The sequence below is a fragment of the Cyprinus carpio genome, chromosome A6, assembly GCF_018340385.1.
Source record: "Cyprinus carpio isolate SPL01 chromosome A6, ASM1834038v1, whole genome shotgun sequence".
Classification (NCBI taxonomy): Eukaryota; Metazoa; Chordata; class Actinopteri; order Cypriniformes; family Cyprinidae; genus Cyprinus; species Cyprinus carpio.
The window spans coordinates 7,845,222-7,865,222 of record NC_056577.1 but is presented as its reverse complement, the minus strand read 5'-3'; the positions used below and the strand labels follow the sequence as shown (position 1 = coordinate 7,865,222).

The 20,001-nt window shown below is 37.0% G+C and overlaps 1 protein-coding gene across 1 annotated transcript; it reads left to right on the top strand.

Moving 5' to 3' along the window:
- Window positions 1-5,778: 5,778 nt before the first annotated feature.
- map3k2 (mitogen-activated protein kinase kinase kinase 2) lies at window positions 5,779-15,435 on the top strand. Its single transcript, XM_042757809.1, has 17 exons — window positions 5,779-6,287; window positions 7,173-7,245; window positions 7,382-7,497; window positions 8,576-8,616; window positions 9,391-9,490; window positions 9,588-9,701; window positions 9,802-9,898; window positions 10,174-10,304; window positions 10,414-10,493; window positions 10,993-11,060; window positions 11,149-11,241; window positions 11,343-11,561; window positions 11,954-12,102; window positions 12,188-12,319; window positions 13,703-13,832; window positions 14,086-14,263; window positions 14,801-15,435. Exons 2-17 carry the CDS (start codon window positions 7,242-7,244, stop codon window positions 15,018-15,020), a joined length of 1,872 nt encoding a protein of 623 aa, XP_042613743.1. The 5' UTR covers window positions 5,779-6,287; window positions 7,173-7,241; the 3' UTR covers window positions 15,021-15,435.
- The last annotated feature ends 4,566 nt before the right edge of the window (window positions 15,436-20,001 follow it).

Below are 20,001 nucleotides of genomic sequence, written 5' to 3'. Positions count from 1 at the left end.
AATTTGCATAGGCTAAGTGGCTTTATTTATTTATTTAAACCAAGTATAGGCCTTATCGGCCTAATGCAGGGTTCTAGATTACATGTAGGTCAGAAGTAGAGCCTCAGTGGGCGGTTCTTGTCAGGAGTGAATGACAGCGGAAGTAGACTCTATTGCACTGCACATTTTCTGTGTCTCCCTCATCTATCACACCTGATTCAGCTCATCAGCTCATTAGTAGAGACTGCAAGACCTGAAATGGGTGTGTCAGATATAGGGAGACATACAAAATGTGAGGTGCTAGGGGTGCTTGCAGGACTGGTTTGAAAACCACTGCTCTATTGGATGTGCAGAGAGCAAATCTGCGGTTCTAATAGAAATGATTTTAATGCACATGAAGACTCAGTGATAATGCATAAGTTACAGGGCATAGTATGTAAAGACATTCGGGGCTTTACTGAAAACATTCGGGGCTTTAGCCCCCTTAGCACACCCGCAGTGTCATCCCTGCAAATAACCAAAAGTAGGGTGACCAAACGTGCCATTTTCCCAGGACACATCCTGGCCAGGATTTCTATATTGCCTAAAATATCCAGGTTTTGGCTTTGGTTTCCTGTTTTCATACTTAATGAAGGTAATGATTGTTTGACCAGTAACATGCAGACATTGTACGTAATCGACCAATCGTGGTGCGTGAGAAGGTGGGATCTACAGAGAATGGTCAAAGCGATGCAAATACGTGTTCATACAGGTGCATCTCAATAAATGTAATAAATACATTTGTTGAGATAGTGAATTGGTGTTTTTTTTTTTTGTTAAATGTGAGCCAAAATCATCACAATTAAAAGAACCAAAGACTTAAACTACTTCAGTCTGTGCACTGAATTTAAGACACGAGTTTCACAATTTGAGTTGAATTACTGAAATGAACTTTTCCACGACATTCTAATTTATTGAGATGCACCTGTATTAGTGTTGGACTTGAAGCAGCACTGAGCATACCTATCGGTGTATGACATCAAAGTACCATGACCCCCCCACACTTTATTAACATAAACGCAAAACATCCATTAAAGCAGCGAACAATTTTTCTTTTGCTCTTTTTGATTAACATTATTTACACAAGAAAGGCACGGATTCGTTATACAGAGGTAAATTTGATATTTTCTTTACTGTTTACGTTCACTTAAAACAACCGACTGTGCTTATAAGATACTTGTCAAGACAACCATTGGTATTCACATGCTGTCTGAGAAGGCTATCTGTTTGTGCACGTCACATGTGTGCGCATAGAAATGCTTTATCACAGCGCGTGAGTAAGTTACCGCATTGAGATGTCTTAGGCTTAAATAGCTTAAAATTACTTTAGTGTTTAAACTTACAAGACTTAAAACACATGAGAATGAAAAACTTTCTTAAGGAAGCAGCACTGGCCTGATTATTAAGATAGTTTTGGGGGGCTAAAGTGACAGATGGGGGGCTGAAACCCACCTAAAAAGGATTTAGAAGCGCCCCTGGTATAGCGTGCGTAATTATACTGAAACATAAATGTATAACCAGTTTACCTGATTCAGTGCGATGGCTGAGCGTGTTTCTGAGATAACAACATGCCGACACGGCTAACCGTAAATCATCTTACACTGTAGCGTGACTGATACTCGAGCCAACTCTGCTCTAACTGTGTCGACTAGCAGTGGGAGTCATATTGCCCCCAGTGTATGGCTAAAGATTTGCTAACTCAAATTCATAAATCCTCGAGGTAATGTCTCTGAATTAACTGATGGCCCCACAGGTTGAAAACCCCTGCTCTAGAGCGCTCACGGTACTTTGCGCAGCGCAAACAAAGCCAATACTTGGATATTTTAGGCATCCTAAATCCTGGCCAGGACGTGTCCTGGGAAAATGGCACGTTTGGTCACCCTATTGGACCAAACGAAATATGTCAAATATGCTGCATTCACACGCCATATCGTTATTAATGTAATTTCGAGATGACAACACGTGACGTGAGCTTTTCTATGGCAACACCATCAACGCCTAAACAGAACCTACGGTGGTCACGTAGTACAAGTCGTAGCTCTCAGAAAACTCCCTGTTCTCAAGTTGTAATTACCAGTTCTACGAGGACGTGAACGCTTTTTACAAGTTGGAATCTCGTAATTACGGGAATTCCGATACGGCGTGAACTCCTTTATTTAGCAAGAAGCCCATGTTCTGATTGGTCGAGAGGAAACGAACCACGTTCTCTGAATGGCTAGAATTCTCTGGCCATCCGAGGCATAGAATGTAGAAGCAGATCCCTCATTCGACAGCTCCAAGCTCGTAGAAGTTTCCTACATCTACTACGGCCAACTTGACGTCATTCACCATAACAATATTTGAATATTCTAGGAGTACGGGCAGCCGATGGTTGTAAAACCGCCGGGATTTAAATTCCCGAAGAAACGAGATAACCTTTCACAGGCGAGAATACGAGAGATGGTCGGAACCATAAGATTGACCGCGGGCGAATGACGTCAAATTGACCCTTCCAACGGACGGCTTACGTATAGCGGCGCAAGCGTGTACGTCTGCAGACTGCAAGACAGGGGCGTAACTTGAAAGAGGCGTAACTTGAAGTAGGAGGCGAAACTTGAAGTTGTCGAAATCTCACAGAATCACGCGAGATGTCAAAACGATAAGTTGTTGATTACGTTTTTTAAGGGAAGCAGAGGTTTTTAGGCAGGATTTGATGCATAAGGTGTGTGTAGATATTAATGTTAGGGGAGAATGTGAGTGATGTGTACATTTAGTAGGGGGAAAACCTATTATCTGATCCACACTCCGGGACAGAAGAGGGCGGTATTGCACCAATAAGCTGGATGCCAACCGCCGTTAAACTGGAAAAGAAGTTACAATGAGTTACAATGGTGAGAATATATTTTTTCACTAAATAATTATTTAAATTTAAGAGTACAAGTTATTTTCATACAGTGGTATTGATTTTGGAGTTAATAATCTATTAAAACTAAGGTGTAAAGTCAGCAACATATAAGCAAAAGGTGTAAAGACGCTATCCTCCGGTTTCACAGACAAGACTAATTGAGCTATGGCCTGATCCTGGCTTAATCTAAACCCTGTTTGTTAATTACATAAATATAGCATATTTGTGATTGTGCTGTAAAAACACGTTTTATAATGAATAACTAACAGGGGAGCTCCATTAAGTACACTTCTTTTAAAGTGGATTTACATAAACCATATATACATCTTGAAGACGATTACTAAATGTCTATTTGTCATCTGACAGCATAATCTTTGATAAGTATTGCAGATAAGCACATCTAACAGACATGAAAACAGACATCTGAGTGATGTGTGTGTGCTATTATGTAGAATTCACTGTCACAACACTGCTTTAGATGAGTGTAAGTCATGTAAACAAACAAATCTACATACTGTAACTAAACACTAGTTATCTATTTTATTTGTCCATTTGCAATATTGATAATTTTAGGAACATTTGTGTTGGATTAAAAAGCGAGTTACATCAGTTACTAACTCAACATGCAGATGCAGTATATCACAGATAAATCACAGAGGTTACTTGACTCTTGTCTGGATGTTACAGGAACAGATTATATTTGTCTGCTGTAGAAGTGACTGAAGAAGGAATGCTGCCATCAAAGGATTTGTGTAAAGTACACTACAAAAATAAATAAAACATTTGAATTAGTGTAATTTCAAACAGTTATTTATTACAGCACTTTTCTTATTGTTGATTTCTGTGCATTTGCTGCAGATCTTTTGTGGTGGAGCAGGACCTGCAAGGAAAGGGGAAAAAAAAAGGAAAAACCTGAAACAAAAGGAATAAAGTAATGACTTTTTGTATTGTGTGTGTGGATTTCTGTAGGTTATGAAAATCTCTGCAGACTGGTGTGTGCACTGAGGATGGAGAAGTCCACTGCAGCATCTGAAAATGGTCCAGAGACACGGATGAGATGCTCCATCACTCCAGCTCTTACTGTCTCATCAGGACCAGATGCTGCTGTGGTCTCTTCATCCTCAGTGACCCCAGCAGCCAGAGCATCTAGAGAAAGACCAAAAGACACTGAGGATTTGATTTTGGTAAAGTTTGTTCTGCTGGTTTCTGTTAATACGATGAAGGCTGACTTTCAAAAGCATCATCAAAAAATGTGATGGAGCTTTTATCTGAAGTGATTGACAGTGCTCTTATTACAGGGGCCTACAATCCTCTGATCAAGCTGGAGAAAAGAGCCGTGCTCAAGCACAGTTTTTGAACCAGTTCAGTGGTTTAGCACACTACAAAAGTAATAAATCAATGTATGTACTTGTAAACTCTGTGTAAATGTTTTACAGGTAGTGGTGCTCATGGAGAGCAGCACACGATTGTTTGGAGCAGACACAGCAGCAGTCAGATTGTCCTGCATGTGTTCTTCTGCTCTCGCTTCAAGGTTGTGTGGTAAGAGCCGACATCATGGTCTTCCTTACCTGTTGCTCAACGACATCCCCGTTGAGAAGAGTGAGATTGTGAAGCGCAGCAGCAGCAGAACTGTCTCAGCTGTGTTGAGATGATAGTAAGATGTTGGGTTCACTGTCTGTAAATACATGATTGTTAGAACAGTAAGTTTGAATGAAGCTTTGTTTCATGTGTTGTTTACTTGTACATGTATGCATTTATTGTGATGCCAACAGTTATACATTATTTTAATCATTTAGACATGTTTCTTGTTGTCAGTAAATAAAATATAAATATTTGATCTATTAATGTATTAATTGCTTGACTGAAAACTGATGTATTCACATCAACTGCATTAGTGTATATTCATGTATAGCTATGTCACGACAGAAAATACATTTTGCTTCTTTTACTAAAATGTAATTTTAAGGAAAAAAAGGTATATAACTATTGGTTGGCATTTATCATTATTATTGCATGTAAGTGTTGGGGTGTGCAAAAGATGCAATTCATTATGGGGTAATGTTAATTTTTGAGTAGTAATACTTACATTTTTAGAATATAAAATCAACAATCTTCTCCAAAGGCAAGATCTTCGAGCAGCTGTTCGACGTTTCGTTTGTGCAGATATTGTCGCTGAGAGAAACTGTACTGGACTGTTGAGTTAGTGATGCTGTGAGGTGGTAGTGCACCTGACGCTCTTTTTTATTATTATTGCCAAACTTTTTACATAAAAGATCATGGTAAGAGGGTTGTATCTAACAATAACAATCATAACGGCATAAAACAGTACATAAAAATTTAACGTGTTCATCATAGTATGAGATAGTATACAAGAAAAAAATTCACATAAAATAATTGAAAAAATATTCTTAAAAATATAAAAACTTAAATTAACAGTATTGGCTATGCTACAATCTTCATTGTCAAGATACAAATACATTTATTAAACCTGTCACTCATATCTTTTAAGTTTTTACGCTCATTTTAACTTTGTAGGTCACATGATCAACATAGCGGATGATGATATCCGCATTAATGCTTCATACACAAATACGCATTCAGGCTGTAGAGTATGTACTCTTTTATCGCTCTTTAAATTAGTTCTTATTGAAATTAAGTGCCTAATTAAAGGGTATGCGGTTTCGAACGCAGCCGGACAAAATCTCGTTTTGACATCTCGCGTGGTTCTGTGTGATTTGGACAACCTCAAGTTACGCCCACTTCAAGTTACGCCCCTGTCTTGCAGTCTGCAGACAGACCCTTCTCATAGAAACAGTCGCTAATGAGGTATCTACGTATACACATCTATGGTCCGCGGCAGTCGTTAGGTGACGGTCGACAGATGGCGCTGTAGAGTCACGTGAGTTGTTTGAGTCAAAGCACAGCGGTGCTGTTCTAAAGTGGTGTGTGTCTGCGTGTGTTTTTAAGTGTACTTAATATCTAACATCTTTTGCTAAATTTGTCGTACGCTCTTTCGAATTCATTTTCTGACCAGACCTTCTCACGCTTGCGCATAGCTATCGTTTTAGATCGTGAATCTTAATATTCTACTCTGTCTTAATTGACAGCAGTTGATATTCGTCAGGTCGAGCGCGTTGAATCTAATGTAAACAAACCCCGGTTAGCTGTTGATGATTAGGGGTTTTCATCCACAAACTCGCCTGGAATCACTGCAGCAGCTTTCACGAACTTGTAAAGTGCGTTGGAGTCAGCGGGAGATGATTTGGCCGTGTAGTCAGGCCTTGGACTAAAGTTGATGTCGTTTAATTGAGTCTGTCAGAGTGTCAGATTCGTCTCGAGGCCTCATATCTGTGGATGAGGAAGTGAACGGACCGAGCTCACCCAGGTGATCAAATGCTTTTTGTTTTATCCGTTTTATAAGGAGATTGCATAGTAAAGAGATTTTAGTTACATAAGCCCATCAGAATCACTCTGTTAGCTGTTAAAACTCGTTAGCATCTTGCCTCAATGCTAATTTTGGCCTAGAGAGCTAAGCGGCTAACAGTGTGTTTATAAATATGATTTTGGGCCGTAGTAATATTTAGCATTGTGTCTTGGTGCAGACGAGACTGAACCGAATACTGAATGCCATTGTGAAATTAGTAAAATATTAGTATGTAATCACATTTGGGTTACTTTGACCTGCCAGAGTTTTGACAGGTGCTCACGAGCTAACCAGTTAACGTAGCTTGGTTATTAGCTTTGCCTGCCGTTAGAGTTTATCTATACATTAACCGAAATATTCTTTTACTGTTTGTCATATTATGTGATTAATTTTGTAAGTTATTACTATATTTTACTCTAACTGTCACACATGGTTATGAATGTGGTTGAACACTGTCTAAGGAACTTAGGACACCTGATAAGCAAGCTATTTATCTGTAATTTGACATTTACTTGTGCTTTTGATGTTTAAATCAAATACTTATGTGTGTTTATCAGTCAAACTAGATGCTGCTGTGTCTAGCTCATGATTTTGACAGATTTTGCCAGCTGAAGTACAGTAGTTGGGACTTTTAAAGGAACAGTTCACCCAAAAATGAAAATTTGCTGAAATTTTTCTAACTTTTTGCTGTCCTGTGGTAACCGAGAACTATTTAGTGGCATTGATTTCACTGTAGTCTTTATAGATTTTGAATGGTTTATTGTCTCTTAGCACAAATATTTCATGTTAATCTTATTAATAAATAATGCTATTATTTGTGTAATAAAAGATTGTTTTCTTGTGCAGGAGAAAGGATCCCATTTCATGGGAGAATCCTCTTTCCTTTACTCCTGGGTGAACCGGTGATCTGTGGAAATGGGTAAGTGCTCAGTTTTTTAAAAAATTGTCAAAATACTGAAAGAATTTTCATCTGTTAGAAGCACAAAGGATGCATTCTTTGTTATTATTGAGAATCCACAATTATAATGCGAATTTGTAATAAAAATACCTTGTAGATGAGCAGGAGGCCCTGAATTCCATCATGCAAGACCTGGTGGTGCTGCATCGTTCCAGTCGACCACCTGTTCTGTCTGACCTGGGCAAACCCAAGGCCTCCTCTCCCAAGAACCAGGTCTGCTTTAACTCTTTTGTTATTCACATCAGCACCAGCTATTAATTTTTAAGAACAAAACTGTTATCTCAATGTAGAATAAGTTCACATTCACAGAAAACGGCTTACTTCCATGTTGAAAACTAAGGTGAACACTGTAAATGTGACCACAGTTAAATAAGGGGGATGACATCATTTAGCTGTACACAGGCCTTCATACTAGAGGCTTATGTAGTTAAAAATGTCTTGATATTTTTCAGCTTTTTTTAAAATATGCAACTTTTTTTTTTAATATTTATGTACTAATCTTTAGTCTGAGGAACCTTTCATTTAAACCAAAGAGCTTGTGTTGAACAGCGTAAGTAGATGCAATATGTGAAATGCAAGATGTAAAATACTGAAACAATCTGGTGAAAGTAACCTACATTTTCTTTGTTTTAATCATTATATATTTATAAATGTATGCTTATTAATAAATATATAGCCTATATAGTAATAAAAAGCAGTTTATCTAAATATATTTTACTTCAATGATCACCAGTGATGCTGCATTCATTGAATAAATTTCTTAAAATAGAAAGTTAGAAACTCATTTTTGGAAATTATCAGCTTTAAATGGGTAGTCCACCCAAAAATGAAAATTACCCCCTGATTTACTCACCCTCAAGCCATCCTTGGTGTATATGTATATATATTGTATATGACGAATACAATTGGAGTTTTATTAAAACATGTCCTGGCTCTTCCCAGATTTATAATGACAGTGAATATCTGTTATATTTTTTTTTTTTGGGTGAACTACCCCTTTAATGCCCCCCCCCCCCATAGAATTTTCAAAAAGAGGCACTCTGTATTAACAGAACTTTGAGGCAAGGATGGATGAAAATAATCTATCAACACAGTCACAGGCAAATTAAAAAGTGTACTAAAATCATTGCAATATTCACATTGTTGCTTATTTTCTAGTGCACACAAATATTGTTGTGAATATAAATTTATATTGAATATTGTCTGTGTTGCCCAGTGCTGTTTCATACTGTTGTGAATTAGAAATGGCGTGCATTGATAGATGGGTAAAACTGTGCTTTCTTGTCCACAGAATGATGTAAGGGTGAAGTTTGAGTACAGAGGAGAGAAGAGGTAGTGACCACAATTCCTGCTTCTGCTCCACATCACTTCCTATTTTTAGCACTTCTCTCTAGAGGTTTCTCTTAATTAAACCTGTCTGACAGAGCCCTGTAGACGCTGTGTAATGGATGTTGGGGTGTAGTCATTTGTGTGCATCTGGGTGTGTATGCAAAGACTAAGAACCAACCACTGCTAGAATAGACTCCATGTCGGAATATGAATGAATGATTTTTATTTATCTATTCATTATTAACTAGTAAAGTGACACGTTACTTTTAAATTTACAATTAAATATCAAAGTTACTTTTTCAAATAAGTAATACAAGTTCCTTTATTTTCCCATTTATTCACTGATACCTCTCCTGTCAAGAGGTTAAGAGAAATTGGGAGTGAGGTGCAGAGCTACTTACTTCAGCCTGAAGCTTATTAATTTCACTACTGGTTTAAAAATGCATTTACAGTTGCCAAAAATATAACTTTGGGGTTTTTTGTTATTACCCCAGGTGTCAAAAAGTAACACAAAAGTAATGTAATGCATTACTTTCCATAAAAAGTAATTAAGTAATGCAATTAGTTACTTTTTTATGGAGTAGTGCAATATCATAATGCATTACTTTTAAAAGTAGCTTTCCCCAACACTTGCGTTTCCTATAGCTTAGAAAGCTTTAATACAAACCGAATTATTTAATTATTTTAATTAGCGAATGCATTTGGAAGAACCATTTGCTTGATTCTGTCAAAGTAGCAGATGATGGTGTGGTTTATGATTTATTATGCGTTACTTAAGATCCTGCAGTTCCCTCGACCTGTCAGTCTGGAAGATCTGAGCACCAAAGCTAAAGTAGCATTTGGGCAGAGTATGGACTTGCATTACACCAATAATGAGGTAAAGGGTGCTACAGCTTTTTCATATTTATGATATATTTATTTGAATGTTTTCATATATGCCTGTTTTCCTTATTTTCTTTTTCTCTGTCCTGTAGCTTGTGATTCCGTTGAGTACTCAGGACGATCTGGATAAAGCTGTGGAGCTGCTGGATCGCTCGGTGCATATGAAGAGCCTAAAAATCCTGCTGGTGCTCCCCTCCTGTACTCAAGTCAGTGGGCATTATAAACCACGTTCAGAGAAAAAGTGCTAGTCTGAAACCAGTGACCTAATCTAAAAGCTAAATGTTTCAAATGTTCTTGTGCTTTCAGAACTCTGTCTCCAGTAAGGACCTGCTGCCAGCTCATGAGAACTTGGACAACACAGACTTTAGTGTTGCAGATAAAAAGAATATGCTGGCACTCATAGGTGGGTTGCATTCAGTGTTTTTGAATTGCGTCCTTGACATAAGTCAAAATTAAATCGAAATTAACCCTATTTGCTTCCTTAATGCACATTCTTTGAAAGAAAAAAATATCTTCATAGTGTTTTAGCAAAATATAGTAACTTCTGAAATGATTTTCCATTTGGGTCGATGTGACATCATTTTACTTTTCAATCCCACATCTTGATCTACCTGGCTCTATTCTATTCAAATTATAAAAGTGCGTAAGGTGTTTATTGCTCTCTTGCTGCTTCTGCAGGTTCTCAGTCAACCGATCGTAGCTCTCCTCCTCCAGGCTATATTCCTGATGCTCTGCAGCAGGTGGCCAGAAACGGCTCTTTCACAAGCATCAACAGTGAGGGCGAGTTCATACCAGAGAGCATGGACCAGGTACGCAGTCTAACATATCTGGTTGAGCTGATGTGGGTGTACTAATCTGTAGCATAATCAGCCTGTGTCCTGATGGCTCATTTATCTGTTCCTGTCTTTCTCTCTATAGATGCTGGACCCTTTGTCTATGAGCAGTCCTGAGAATTCAGCATCGGGCAGCTGTCCTTCACTGGACAGTCCACTTGACAGGTGAACAACTTCCCCACACACACATGCAGCCACAATCAAACTATTATAGAAGACAGTGCCTTTCCCATAGACTGAACTTCAGGAAAGGTATTACGCAGCACAGCTGTTAATAATCAACAATGTTTCTTGAGCAACAAATCAGCATATTAGAATGATTTCTAGGGATCATGTAATAGTGAAGACTGCAGTAATGGCTGCTGAAAATTGAGCTTTGCATCACAGGAATAAATTGCTTTTGAAAATGTATTAAAATAGAAAAAGCTTTATTTGAAATTGTAATAATATTTCACTATATTAGTAGTATTAAATGGTAAATCTTAAAAAAAAAAATATATTTTTTTTTTTTTTTTTTTGATCAAATGAATGCTGCCTTGGTGAGCATGAGAGACTTCTTTAAAATCTGTCTGACCCCAAAATTTTGAGCAGTAATGTACAGTTCATGCTTGTAGTTAAATTCTAATACTGAGTGTTTTTTTTTTCTCTCATGGATCTCTTACAGTGATACCTATCCCAAATCCCGTATGCCTCGAGCCCTGAGCTACCCTGATAACCATCAAGAGTTCCCTGGTAAGCTGTTGCTGATTTTTCTGCTTTGATGTCACATAAATACATTAGTTTGCAAGTCTATCTTGATTGTTTCTACTATGTTTCACAGAGTATGATATACCAGTGTTTGAAAAAACAGGGAAGGGAGGAACATATCCTCGGCGATATCCCATCTCGTTTGGTCTCCACGACTACAGCGATGGTGAGGTTATACTGGACCGTGGCCATAAACAGAAACTTTGGTAATTTTTCTAAAAAGCAAAATCACGCTGTTCCTAAATTGGATCATCTTTCTCCACTCAGGGCGAAAGACCTTTCCGAGGGCGCGGCGGACACAAGCTCATGGTTTTCGTTCTCCGGTAAGTTTCAGTCCAACTGAGCAGCAGAGCCCCAGCACTAGCAGTGGAAGCAGCATCTTCACTCCTGAGCTAGAGGAACCGGGGCGCAGACGCCGTGGCAGCGACATAGAGCCCAGCTCTAACCCCACTCTCACAGTCATGGACACCAGCCCTCCAAGCCGCTGTGAGTGGATTTAGGTTTAGAGGAGAATATCATCTGTTGTTCCAGTCTGTTGTTCTTTTAAGCTTTCTAATCAAATCAAAAATGAAGCAGCATACCGTTTTTTTTTTTTTTTTTTTTTTTAACTGGGATAATAAGAAATGTTAATTGAGCACCAAATCAGCATATGAGACAGTTTTCTGAAGAATCATGTAACATTGAAGACTGGAAGTCTACTGAAAATTGCAGCTTTGTTAAAAGCCATTAAAATAGAAATGTTATAAATAGAAATCTTTAATAGATTATAAATCTAGCAAAACATGATGGACTAGAAAATGTATTTAAATGAATTGCTCAAAAAGCAGAGGGGAAACTGCTGTTGTTCTCTGTGAAATCCTCTCTTCGCTTGCGTATAGCTCCTCGGGCTCCTACAAACTGGCGTCTAGGGAAGCTTTTGGGGCAAGGAGCGTTCGGGCGAGTGTTTCTATGCTACGACGCAGACACTGGAAGAGAACTGGCTGTTAAACAGGTGCAGTTTGATCCGGATAGCCCAGAAACCAGCAAGGTGAACAGCGTTTTTCAGACTTTGTAAGGTTGATGTGGTGTCTGTGTGAACCTTTGCACTTATTGTGGTTTGTATGTGTGTTCAGGAGGTGAGTGCTCTGGAATGTGAGATTCAACTGCTGAAAAATCTATTCCATGAGCGCATTGTTCAGTACTACGGTTGCTTGCGGGACACGCATGAAAGAACTCTTTCTATCTTTATGGAGTACATGCCTGGGGTAAGTATGTGTTAATTCACTTGAACACGTTCCTGTATGCTTAATTTTTTTTTCTAAAGGTTTTGCAGTGTTGGAGAGCTGTGCAATTAAATGAAATAGAGTTTTGATTTCGATTTCGGCCTCCAACAGTTATAATAAATATAATAATCGGCGGAAAATGATTATAGCACCCCATTCCGTTCCCTTTCCAGTTGTGCACTTGCATCCTCAGTAAAAGCCTGGTTTCACGTGCAAATCTGTAGAATAATGTAACGTGACTTGCAAAATGGGACGCGCTTGATTTATTAAAGTCGATTAGATTTATTAATGTTTTTAAAAGCGCGAAAGTGAACTTGCACTGTTCCTCAGGAGGATTTCTGTGCATGTGCTCAGAACAGACAAGGACATGTAAAGTCAACTTTTAGCTTAAGGTCTGTGCCGCTTGGTGATTATTTCTGTAAACCCTCATTGGTTATGTAATAAGCGAATGTAAACGGTTGAGAATAAAAATACGTGTGTAACAGTAAATTGCATTCGTGCAGCTCTTAAAGTGACAGCAGGCTATTTTCCTGCTGCTGACTTTGTGCTTAAAATTAAAATCAAACAACAAAAGACAAAGAGAAAATCACTCACTGCTCTTGACTGAAGGACTTTTGTAGATTTAATAAGAAACAAAGGAAATTTGATTCTTACAGTGAAGACTATGTTGTTTTATTTTACATTAGATTATTCAATTTCTGTAGTAGGCTGTAAAAGACTTTAGGCGTTAGACTTAGACAAACACTGTTAGTTTCATTTTTATCTTTTCTTTTCTATTGTATTTGTCCTTTGCTTTTGTTTTTAGTGACAGTTTAATTTCAATCATTTTTGAGGCCTTTTATTATTATTATTTTTTAAATATATATATATATATATATATATATATATATATATATATATATATATATATATATATATATATATATATATATATAGTTTTGGTCATGTGGCCGACTCATCATCTTGATTACAATATTGACCAAAATTATTTTTTCTGATTTTTGCTATAATCAAGCAGCCCTAGTTGAAGCACTAAAAAGCCTGTGTCCTAAAATAATCAATAGTATTTTTAAAATTAAAAATATATTACACAAATATCTGAATGTGTATGTTTAAGTACATTGTTGTGGTAAGTACATTGATGTTAATCTCACAAACAGTAAATAAACATAACATTAATTAGACATTAATTTAAAAACTGCCCTAGTGGATGCACTGAGTTCATTTACTGAAGGATTGTGCAACAAATATCTTATTTATTTATCCCTTTAAATATTTTAGTTTTTTTTTTGAGAGAACCTAGTTCCAGTCAGGACTTGTCTAGAAACTGTCTTTCATTCGAAATGTACATTTTATGTTCTATAGGGCTCCATTAAAGACCAGCTGAAGTCTTATGGTGCTCTGACGGAGAATGTCACACGTAAATATACACGGCAGATTCTAGAAGGCGTGTGCTACCTTCACAGTAACATGATCGTCCACAGAGATATCAAAGGTGAACCAACTGCATGTGATGTTGTCAGTTATTATGAACTGAATAATTTTTTATATATAAATATATATATATATATATATATATATATATATATATATATATATATATATATATATATATATATATATATATATATATATAGATATATAGATGCAATACATGTAGCACTCAAACTCCTTTTGTAACTGTCCTTTAAATGTCTCTAACTTTGAATGCTTCTGCATGTACATGTCCTGTTCTTTCATCCATATAGGTGCCAATATCCTTCGGGACTCTGCAGGTAATGTGAAGCTGGGTGACTTTGGAGCGAGTCGGCGGCTCCAGACCATCTGCTTGTCCGGAACGGGCATCAAGTCAGTGACAGGTACACCTTACTGGATGAGCCCAGAGGTCATCAGCGGAGAGGGGTACGGCAGGAAAGCTGATATCTGGTAAGCCTGTAAAGTCTGCATGAAATAAAATTTCACCCACATTTTTTTAGTAAGTGCATTTGATTGCGAACTACTCATCCATGCATGTTTCATTTTTAAAAAATAAGTTTTTACCTCCTAATTTTTAATTGAAATGTCTTAATTCGATGGCAAAATGACTTCTCTCTGGTGACATATACCGAACTGCTCCAATCATTTAATATAGATAAACCAATCCCTTTCTTACAATTCTTTGCATGTATATGTTTACATCTGTCTCCATTCAGTCAACAATAAACAATGTGTAAAACCAAGTTCTGTTATTCTGATACTTTGTTTAATTTAAATGTACATCACGACATGGCAGAAAAATGCTACTTCCATTTCAGTTCGAATTTAAACCTTTTAAGCTGAAATAAGCTTAATCTGATGGCCCAGGGTCAGCATAAAAGACTCTGTCCTGTTTCTAGCACATTGAAAGAACACTATTAGCAAAGATATGTATATGTTTTTGTATGTCTCACATTAACAATGATGGTAATACCACCCTGATTCCAGGAGCATAGGCTGTACTGTTGTGGAGATGTTGACTCAGCGGCCGCCCTGGGCGGAGTACGAAGCAATGGCAGCCATTTTTAAAATCGCCACACAGCCCACCAACCCCACTCTGCCGCCTCACGTGTCGGACCACTGCCGCGATTTCCTTAAAAGGATTTTTGTGGAGACAAAACAGCGTCCCGCTGCTGAGGACCTATTACGGCACACTTTTGTCCACTAGCCACTCCCCCTTCCATCTCTGACCACTCAGAGACTTCCATAAGTGTCTGTAGGACCACTCCCTTTTGAGACTCCTCCCAGCAGGCCTATGAGCCCCTTATGGACTGGAGCGTATAGGGAAGAGGGCGCTGGCCTAATCTCACACCTCTGCTGAGGCAAGAGGGTGATTTGGAGCAGCTTGATTCTGTATGAAAACATTGCACCTTAATTTCACTCGGGTAAGTACCCCTAAAGACTAACGGATATCGGTACCCCCCAAAAAACTAGAGGATGTTGTCTTTTAAAGGCTTTCTTTTATTCATTTTTAATGCTTTGATCTGGGGAGTCTGATTGGGTTCTGGATGCACTGGGTTAATGCAGAAAGATCTTGGAATGTCAACCCCAGAGCAAGGCAGGTACACCAATACGCTGCTAAAGGGTAAAAGGAAAAAAGGAAACGAGACAGAGTAGATGACAGGATGCAAGGGACTCTCCAGCCAGGCTGTCATGGCTTCTAAAAGTTCTCATTTTCTTGCACAGTCCTCTTAGAACATACACACACACACACACACACACGTATGTGAACTCTGATTAAAAATCTTACTGTAGAATATTTACTCACTATGCTGTACAAACATTTACGTTTGCTGAACTCTCTCTCACATTCTGATGGCAACCACACACTGGAGTGTATTCGCTCTGTCTAGCTCTAGAATTCGTCAGGATCTTGTACCTGTTTCTGCTTTATTTTTGTTTTTTTTGTTTTGTTTTTTTTTTACTTCTTCTTCTTCCTTTTTTTTTTTTTATTCTGTTTTTTTATTGTGTGTTCATTCATTTTTGTAGAATTTTATAAGTTTAATGCACAGCTACTCACAAGTTGTTCTGACTTTGGTCTGTACTGGAATTATTTAGGACAGTTTGGCTCTTCATACTGTTTCTAGGTCAGCATAAGCAGCCTCTGCCTTTTCCCCCTTTGGTCCCTTTGCTGGCAAACTGATCTTGGGTCAGGTTCACCTGTGCATTCTCTTAACACAGTGCCGTACACTTCAATCTGATCAGGTAGGCAGGTTGAATACACACTCACTCACCAAAGCCGAGAAAAAAAAAAACCCAGACCCCACAGCCAGGGTTTAGTGCCTGGACATTTTACAGTAAGAATTGCTCTAATTCCAGTATAAATCTCAAGAACATAGAGCGTTTTGAATATAGAATGGATTGCTCTCAGTATGAAAGTTGACACTGTAAGTGCACTTCTAGTGAAGACTACACAACCTGGAACCTCTCTGCTGATATTTTCCATACCAGACGTCTGATGTTCCAGTTGTTCACTTCAGAAGTTCTCACTCTAATGTATATCCGTAGGTTTCAGAATATGTAGAATTTCACAAATCGTAACAATACTTAGCACTTGATAGTACTTAATGGTTTGCCTATAACTGAACCTCGCTATCCCACGATGCCTTGGGACAGGACGTTTCACCCGTTCACACTCTGTCAGCACTTGGTTACAGACTCCCTGCTAGTGAACACTCCTGAGTAATTTAGTGAGTGGTCATGTTGCTGTTCAATACTCATTCAGAGATCTTTCCTCCACGTTGTGCTGCAGTGCCTGCCTTCAGATGTTGTGCTTGTGTACCTTTCGGGGTTACCCTTGCTCCTTCCTTAATCCATTAGGTTTCTTTTCTTTATTCCTTGTGTTACAATCTGCCATTCTTAATTAGAAAGCTATTTATTTTTCCTTCTCATAAATATCAGAGTATAGTACTAGTGAGTTAGCATACGCATATGTTAATTTAATAATGATAGAATGGAAACACAATTAAAATTTAAGCAGTGATTTCATATTGCTTACTTGTAGTGACCTGAGAATAAAAATAAGCTTCATACTTAAGGTCCGTTCACACAGGACACGTTCTTATGTTTTGTCTGCGCAATCTAAATTGTTGGTTTATTTTACACATGTGGGTCAATAACATTACATTGACATTAATGACATCCTTTTTTTTTAATTAAAATAAATGTATTAATATCTGAATTTAAAATTAATTTAGATTTGTTTAGCATAAAATAAAATATGTTAAGGTGATACAACTGTCCTGATATAATGAGGAAAAAAGCTGCATTAATATGTATATAATATATACACACACACACACACACGTATGTGTGTGTGTGTGTATATCTTAAGTAAAGGTTTATTCTTTTATTATTTTATACATTTTTTTTTAAACAAAACTTCTTCACGGTTGTTTGTTAAATCAAAGCTGTGCTAAAAAAAAAAAAACCATGCTGAAAGATACAAGAAAAAAAACCTTAAATCAGGAAATGATTTTTAAAAAAAAAATATTATATACAGGGCCCCTTCAGATCCTCTCTCTTAAAATATTAGAAAATTTATGACGATATCTATTTTTATGACAGGTTAATTAATTTAGGTTGTAAAGTGGCTTGTGGTGTTAGTATCCCAAAAAAACATGATGTTGAATAAATAAAAATGTAATTAAAAAATAATGAATTTAATAAAATCTTTTTTTACTTGAAAAATGTATTTAATTTTTTACAATTAAATAATATATATAATTAATACATATATAACCATGATTAAAATGTACACTCACATGTATTCAAGGAATGCTATTGGTTACATCATTTTTTAGAGTAATTAAACTTTAACTCATGAAACCAACATGAATACAAAAAGTGCATTTTTAAGAATCATGAATGATATTATTTGCCATGATTGACCCATGTGCTTGCCTCTCATTGTTAATTATAAAACAATGAACACATCTATAAACATTCTTTTCAAATGTGATCTGTCTAGCTTTTCAGTGTAAGAACACGTCCTGTGTGAACACTGTAACTGTAGCAGCGTAAACTACCCCAGGCCGATAGATTGTGTTAACATGGAAGAACTAGCTTTTTGTTGTTAGTATGGGTATCTTTAGCAATGAGACTGCATTTGGAGCTCTTTGGAAAATTTTTAATGTCTGTCTTTTATGATGCCATGTGATCTTGGCCCGCCGTTGCCAAACCTGGGTTTCTGTGGCAGTATTTGAAGAAATTTCTCAGCACCCAGTATAACGAGCAAACTTTTCTGGTCTGTAGAGGTTTAAAGTGCCAGTTCGTAGAACTAAAGCCACATTTATTTTCATTTAAGCATTATTTGTTCAGATGGTGTACAGACATACTACACAAAAAGTAGGCAGTGTATGTTTGTAATGTATGTACTGTTAAAATTTTCTTTTGATGCTGAAATGTTTGCACATTTTGAGACCATGATTTTTACACTGATTTTAATACTTTTGCCAGTGTTCGTCAGTCATTTTGTGTGTGTTTGTAAGTGGCGTGTGAATGCTTGTTTTCTGTTCATGTGGATATGAGATAAAATGGTTTCCCTGGTTACCAGCTTTGTTGGTTAGGTTGGTCACATGGTCACTCACTGATGTAAAGTCTTCTTATGTCTGTGGTAAACATTGCCACTGTTATGCTGCAACTCGTTCCTCAAACAAACACACTTGCGAAATTCACAGACAAATTATGGTTGGTTTTTGAAGTTCAGAGTTAGAAAATAAGGAGCTGAACGTCTAAATGCTGACTGGTGCCAAAGAAACTGACTTGGACCAACATGACTGGTATCCTGGCCGGAGGTTGTTGTAAAGCAAATTGAGAATCTTCCTACTGGAATGTAATGTCAGAATTTTTTTTTTTTTTTGTTTTTACCATTAGGTGGCATCATTCAACTATTTGCCTGTATATACATTTTTTTCCATAGCTGCAGAATGCATTGTTTATTTATGAAAGTAATTACAGGAAGATCTCTCTTAATTCAAACAGGCTGGATTCAGTGAATCGCCTTTGCTGCCACTCCAGGGTCGTGAATGCACTTTGTATTTGTTTGTGTGAGTGTGTTGTTGTCTGAGTGTGTTTGTCTGTTTCAAAGAGACTTCTTTTCTGTTTTCTGGTTGAGTGAGATTATTGCCAGCTCACTTAATGCCTTGCGTCCTGTACAACTGATGACAGAAAAGTAAAAAACAAGACAAAAACAAAAGAAGTTTAGAACTCTGAAATGAAATGTACGTTTTTTTAGACAGTATCTGGTACAGAACTTATATCTGTTGTTTGTCCTCTTTGTCTATTGTATGAGAAAAGCCATGTTTATAATTCAATTTGGTTTGTGACCAATAAGCCTGTTTATATCAAATCTGTATATCAGTGGTACGCATATTTTTTTTAAATATATATATATTTTTATTTTTCACTCTTTTTTTTTTTTTTTTTTACTCAAAATTCTAAGCATGATTGGTATCATAAAGGCCCACTGGGGCTCTGTGGTCCGCTGATGGCAGTACTGATCGGCCTATTTGCAGGATGACATCATGAGATTGTCCATGACGGCTGGCACTTTGTAAAGTGTTACTAATGATGATGAAAATAAATAATAAAAGATATTTATTTCACATTTCATGATGATATGTTGATTGATTGATTGATTTCAAGATTATGCTGCAGTACATTTATCAGCAATGGCTAATTCTCATGAAAAGCTTAAAATTATCAGGGAAAAGGCTAGTAAAAGTCTTGGAAATGTAGTACATCTTACAGTCATGTGTCATGTTTAAGTATTTTTACAGTTAGAAATAACTCTATATATAATGTAGCCATAGCATGCAAAAGTTTGTGGTTGGTGAGGGTTTTTTAAATGGTTTTTGAAAGAAGTCTCTGATACCCAGTTTTTATTTATTTGATTAAAAATACAGTAAAAACAGTAATATTTTTAAAATATTATTACAACTTAAAATAACTTTTTATTTGAATGCATTTTAAAATGTAATTTATTCCTAAAATGTTTTAACCATCATTACTCCAGCCTTTAGTGTCACATGATCTTTCAGAAATCATTCTAATATGCTGATTTAGTGATTAAGAAACTTTTTTTTATGGTTATCAATGTTGAAAACAGTAGTGCTGCTTAATATTTTTGTGGGAACTGTGATGCATGT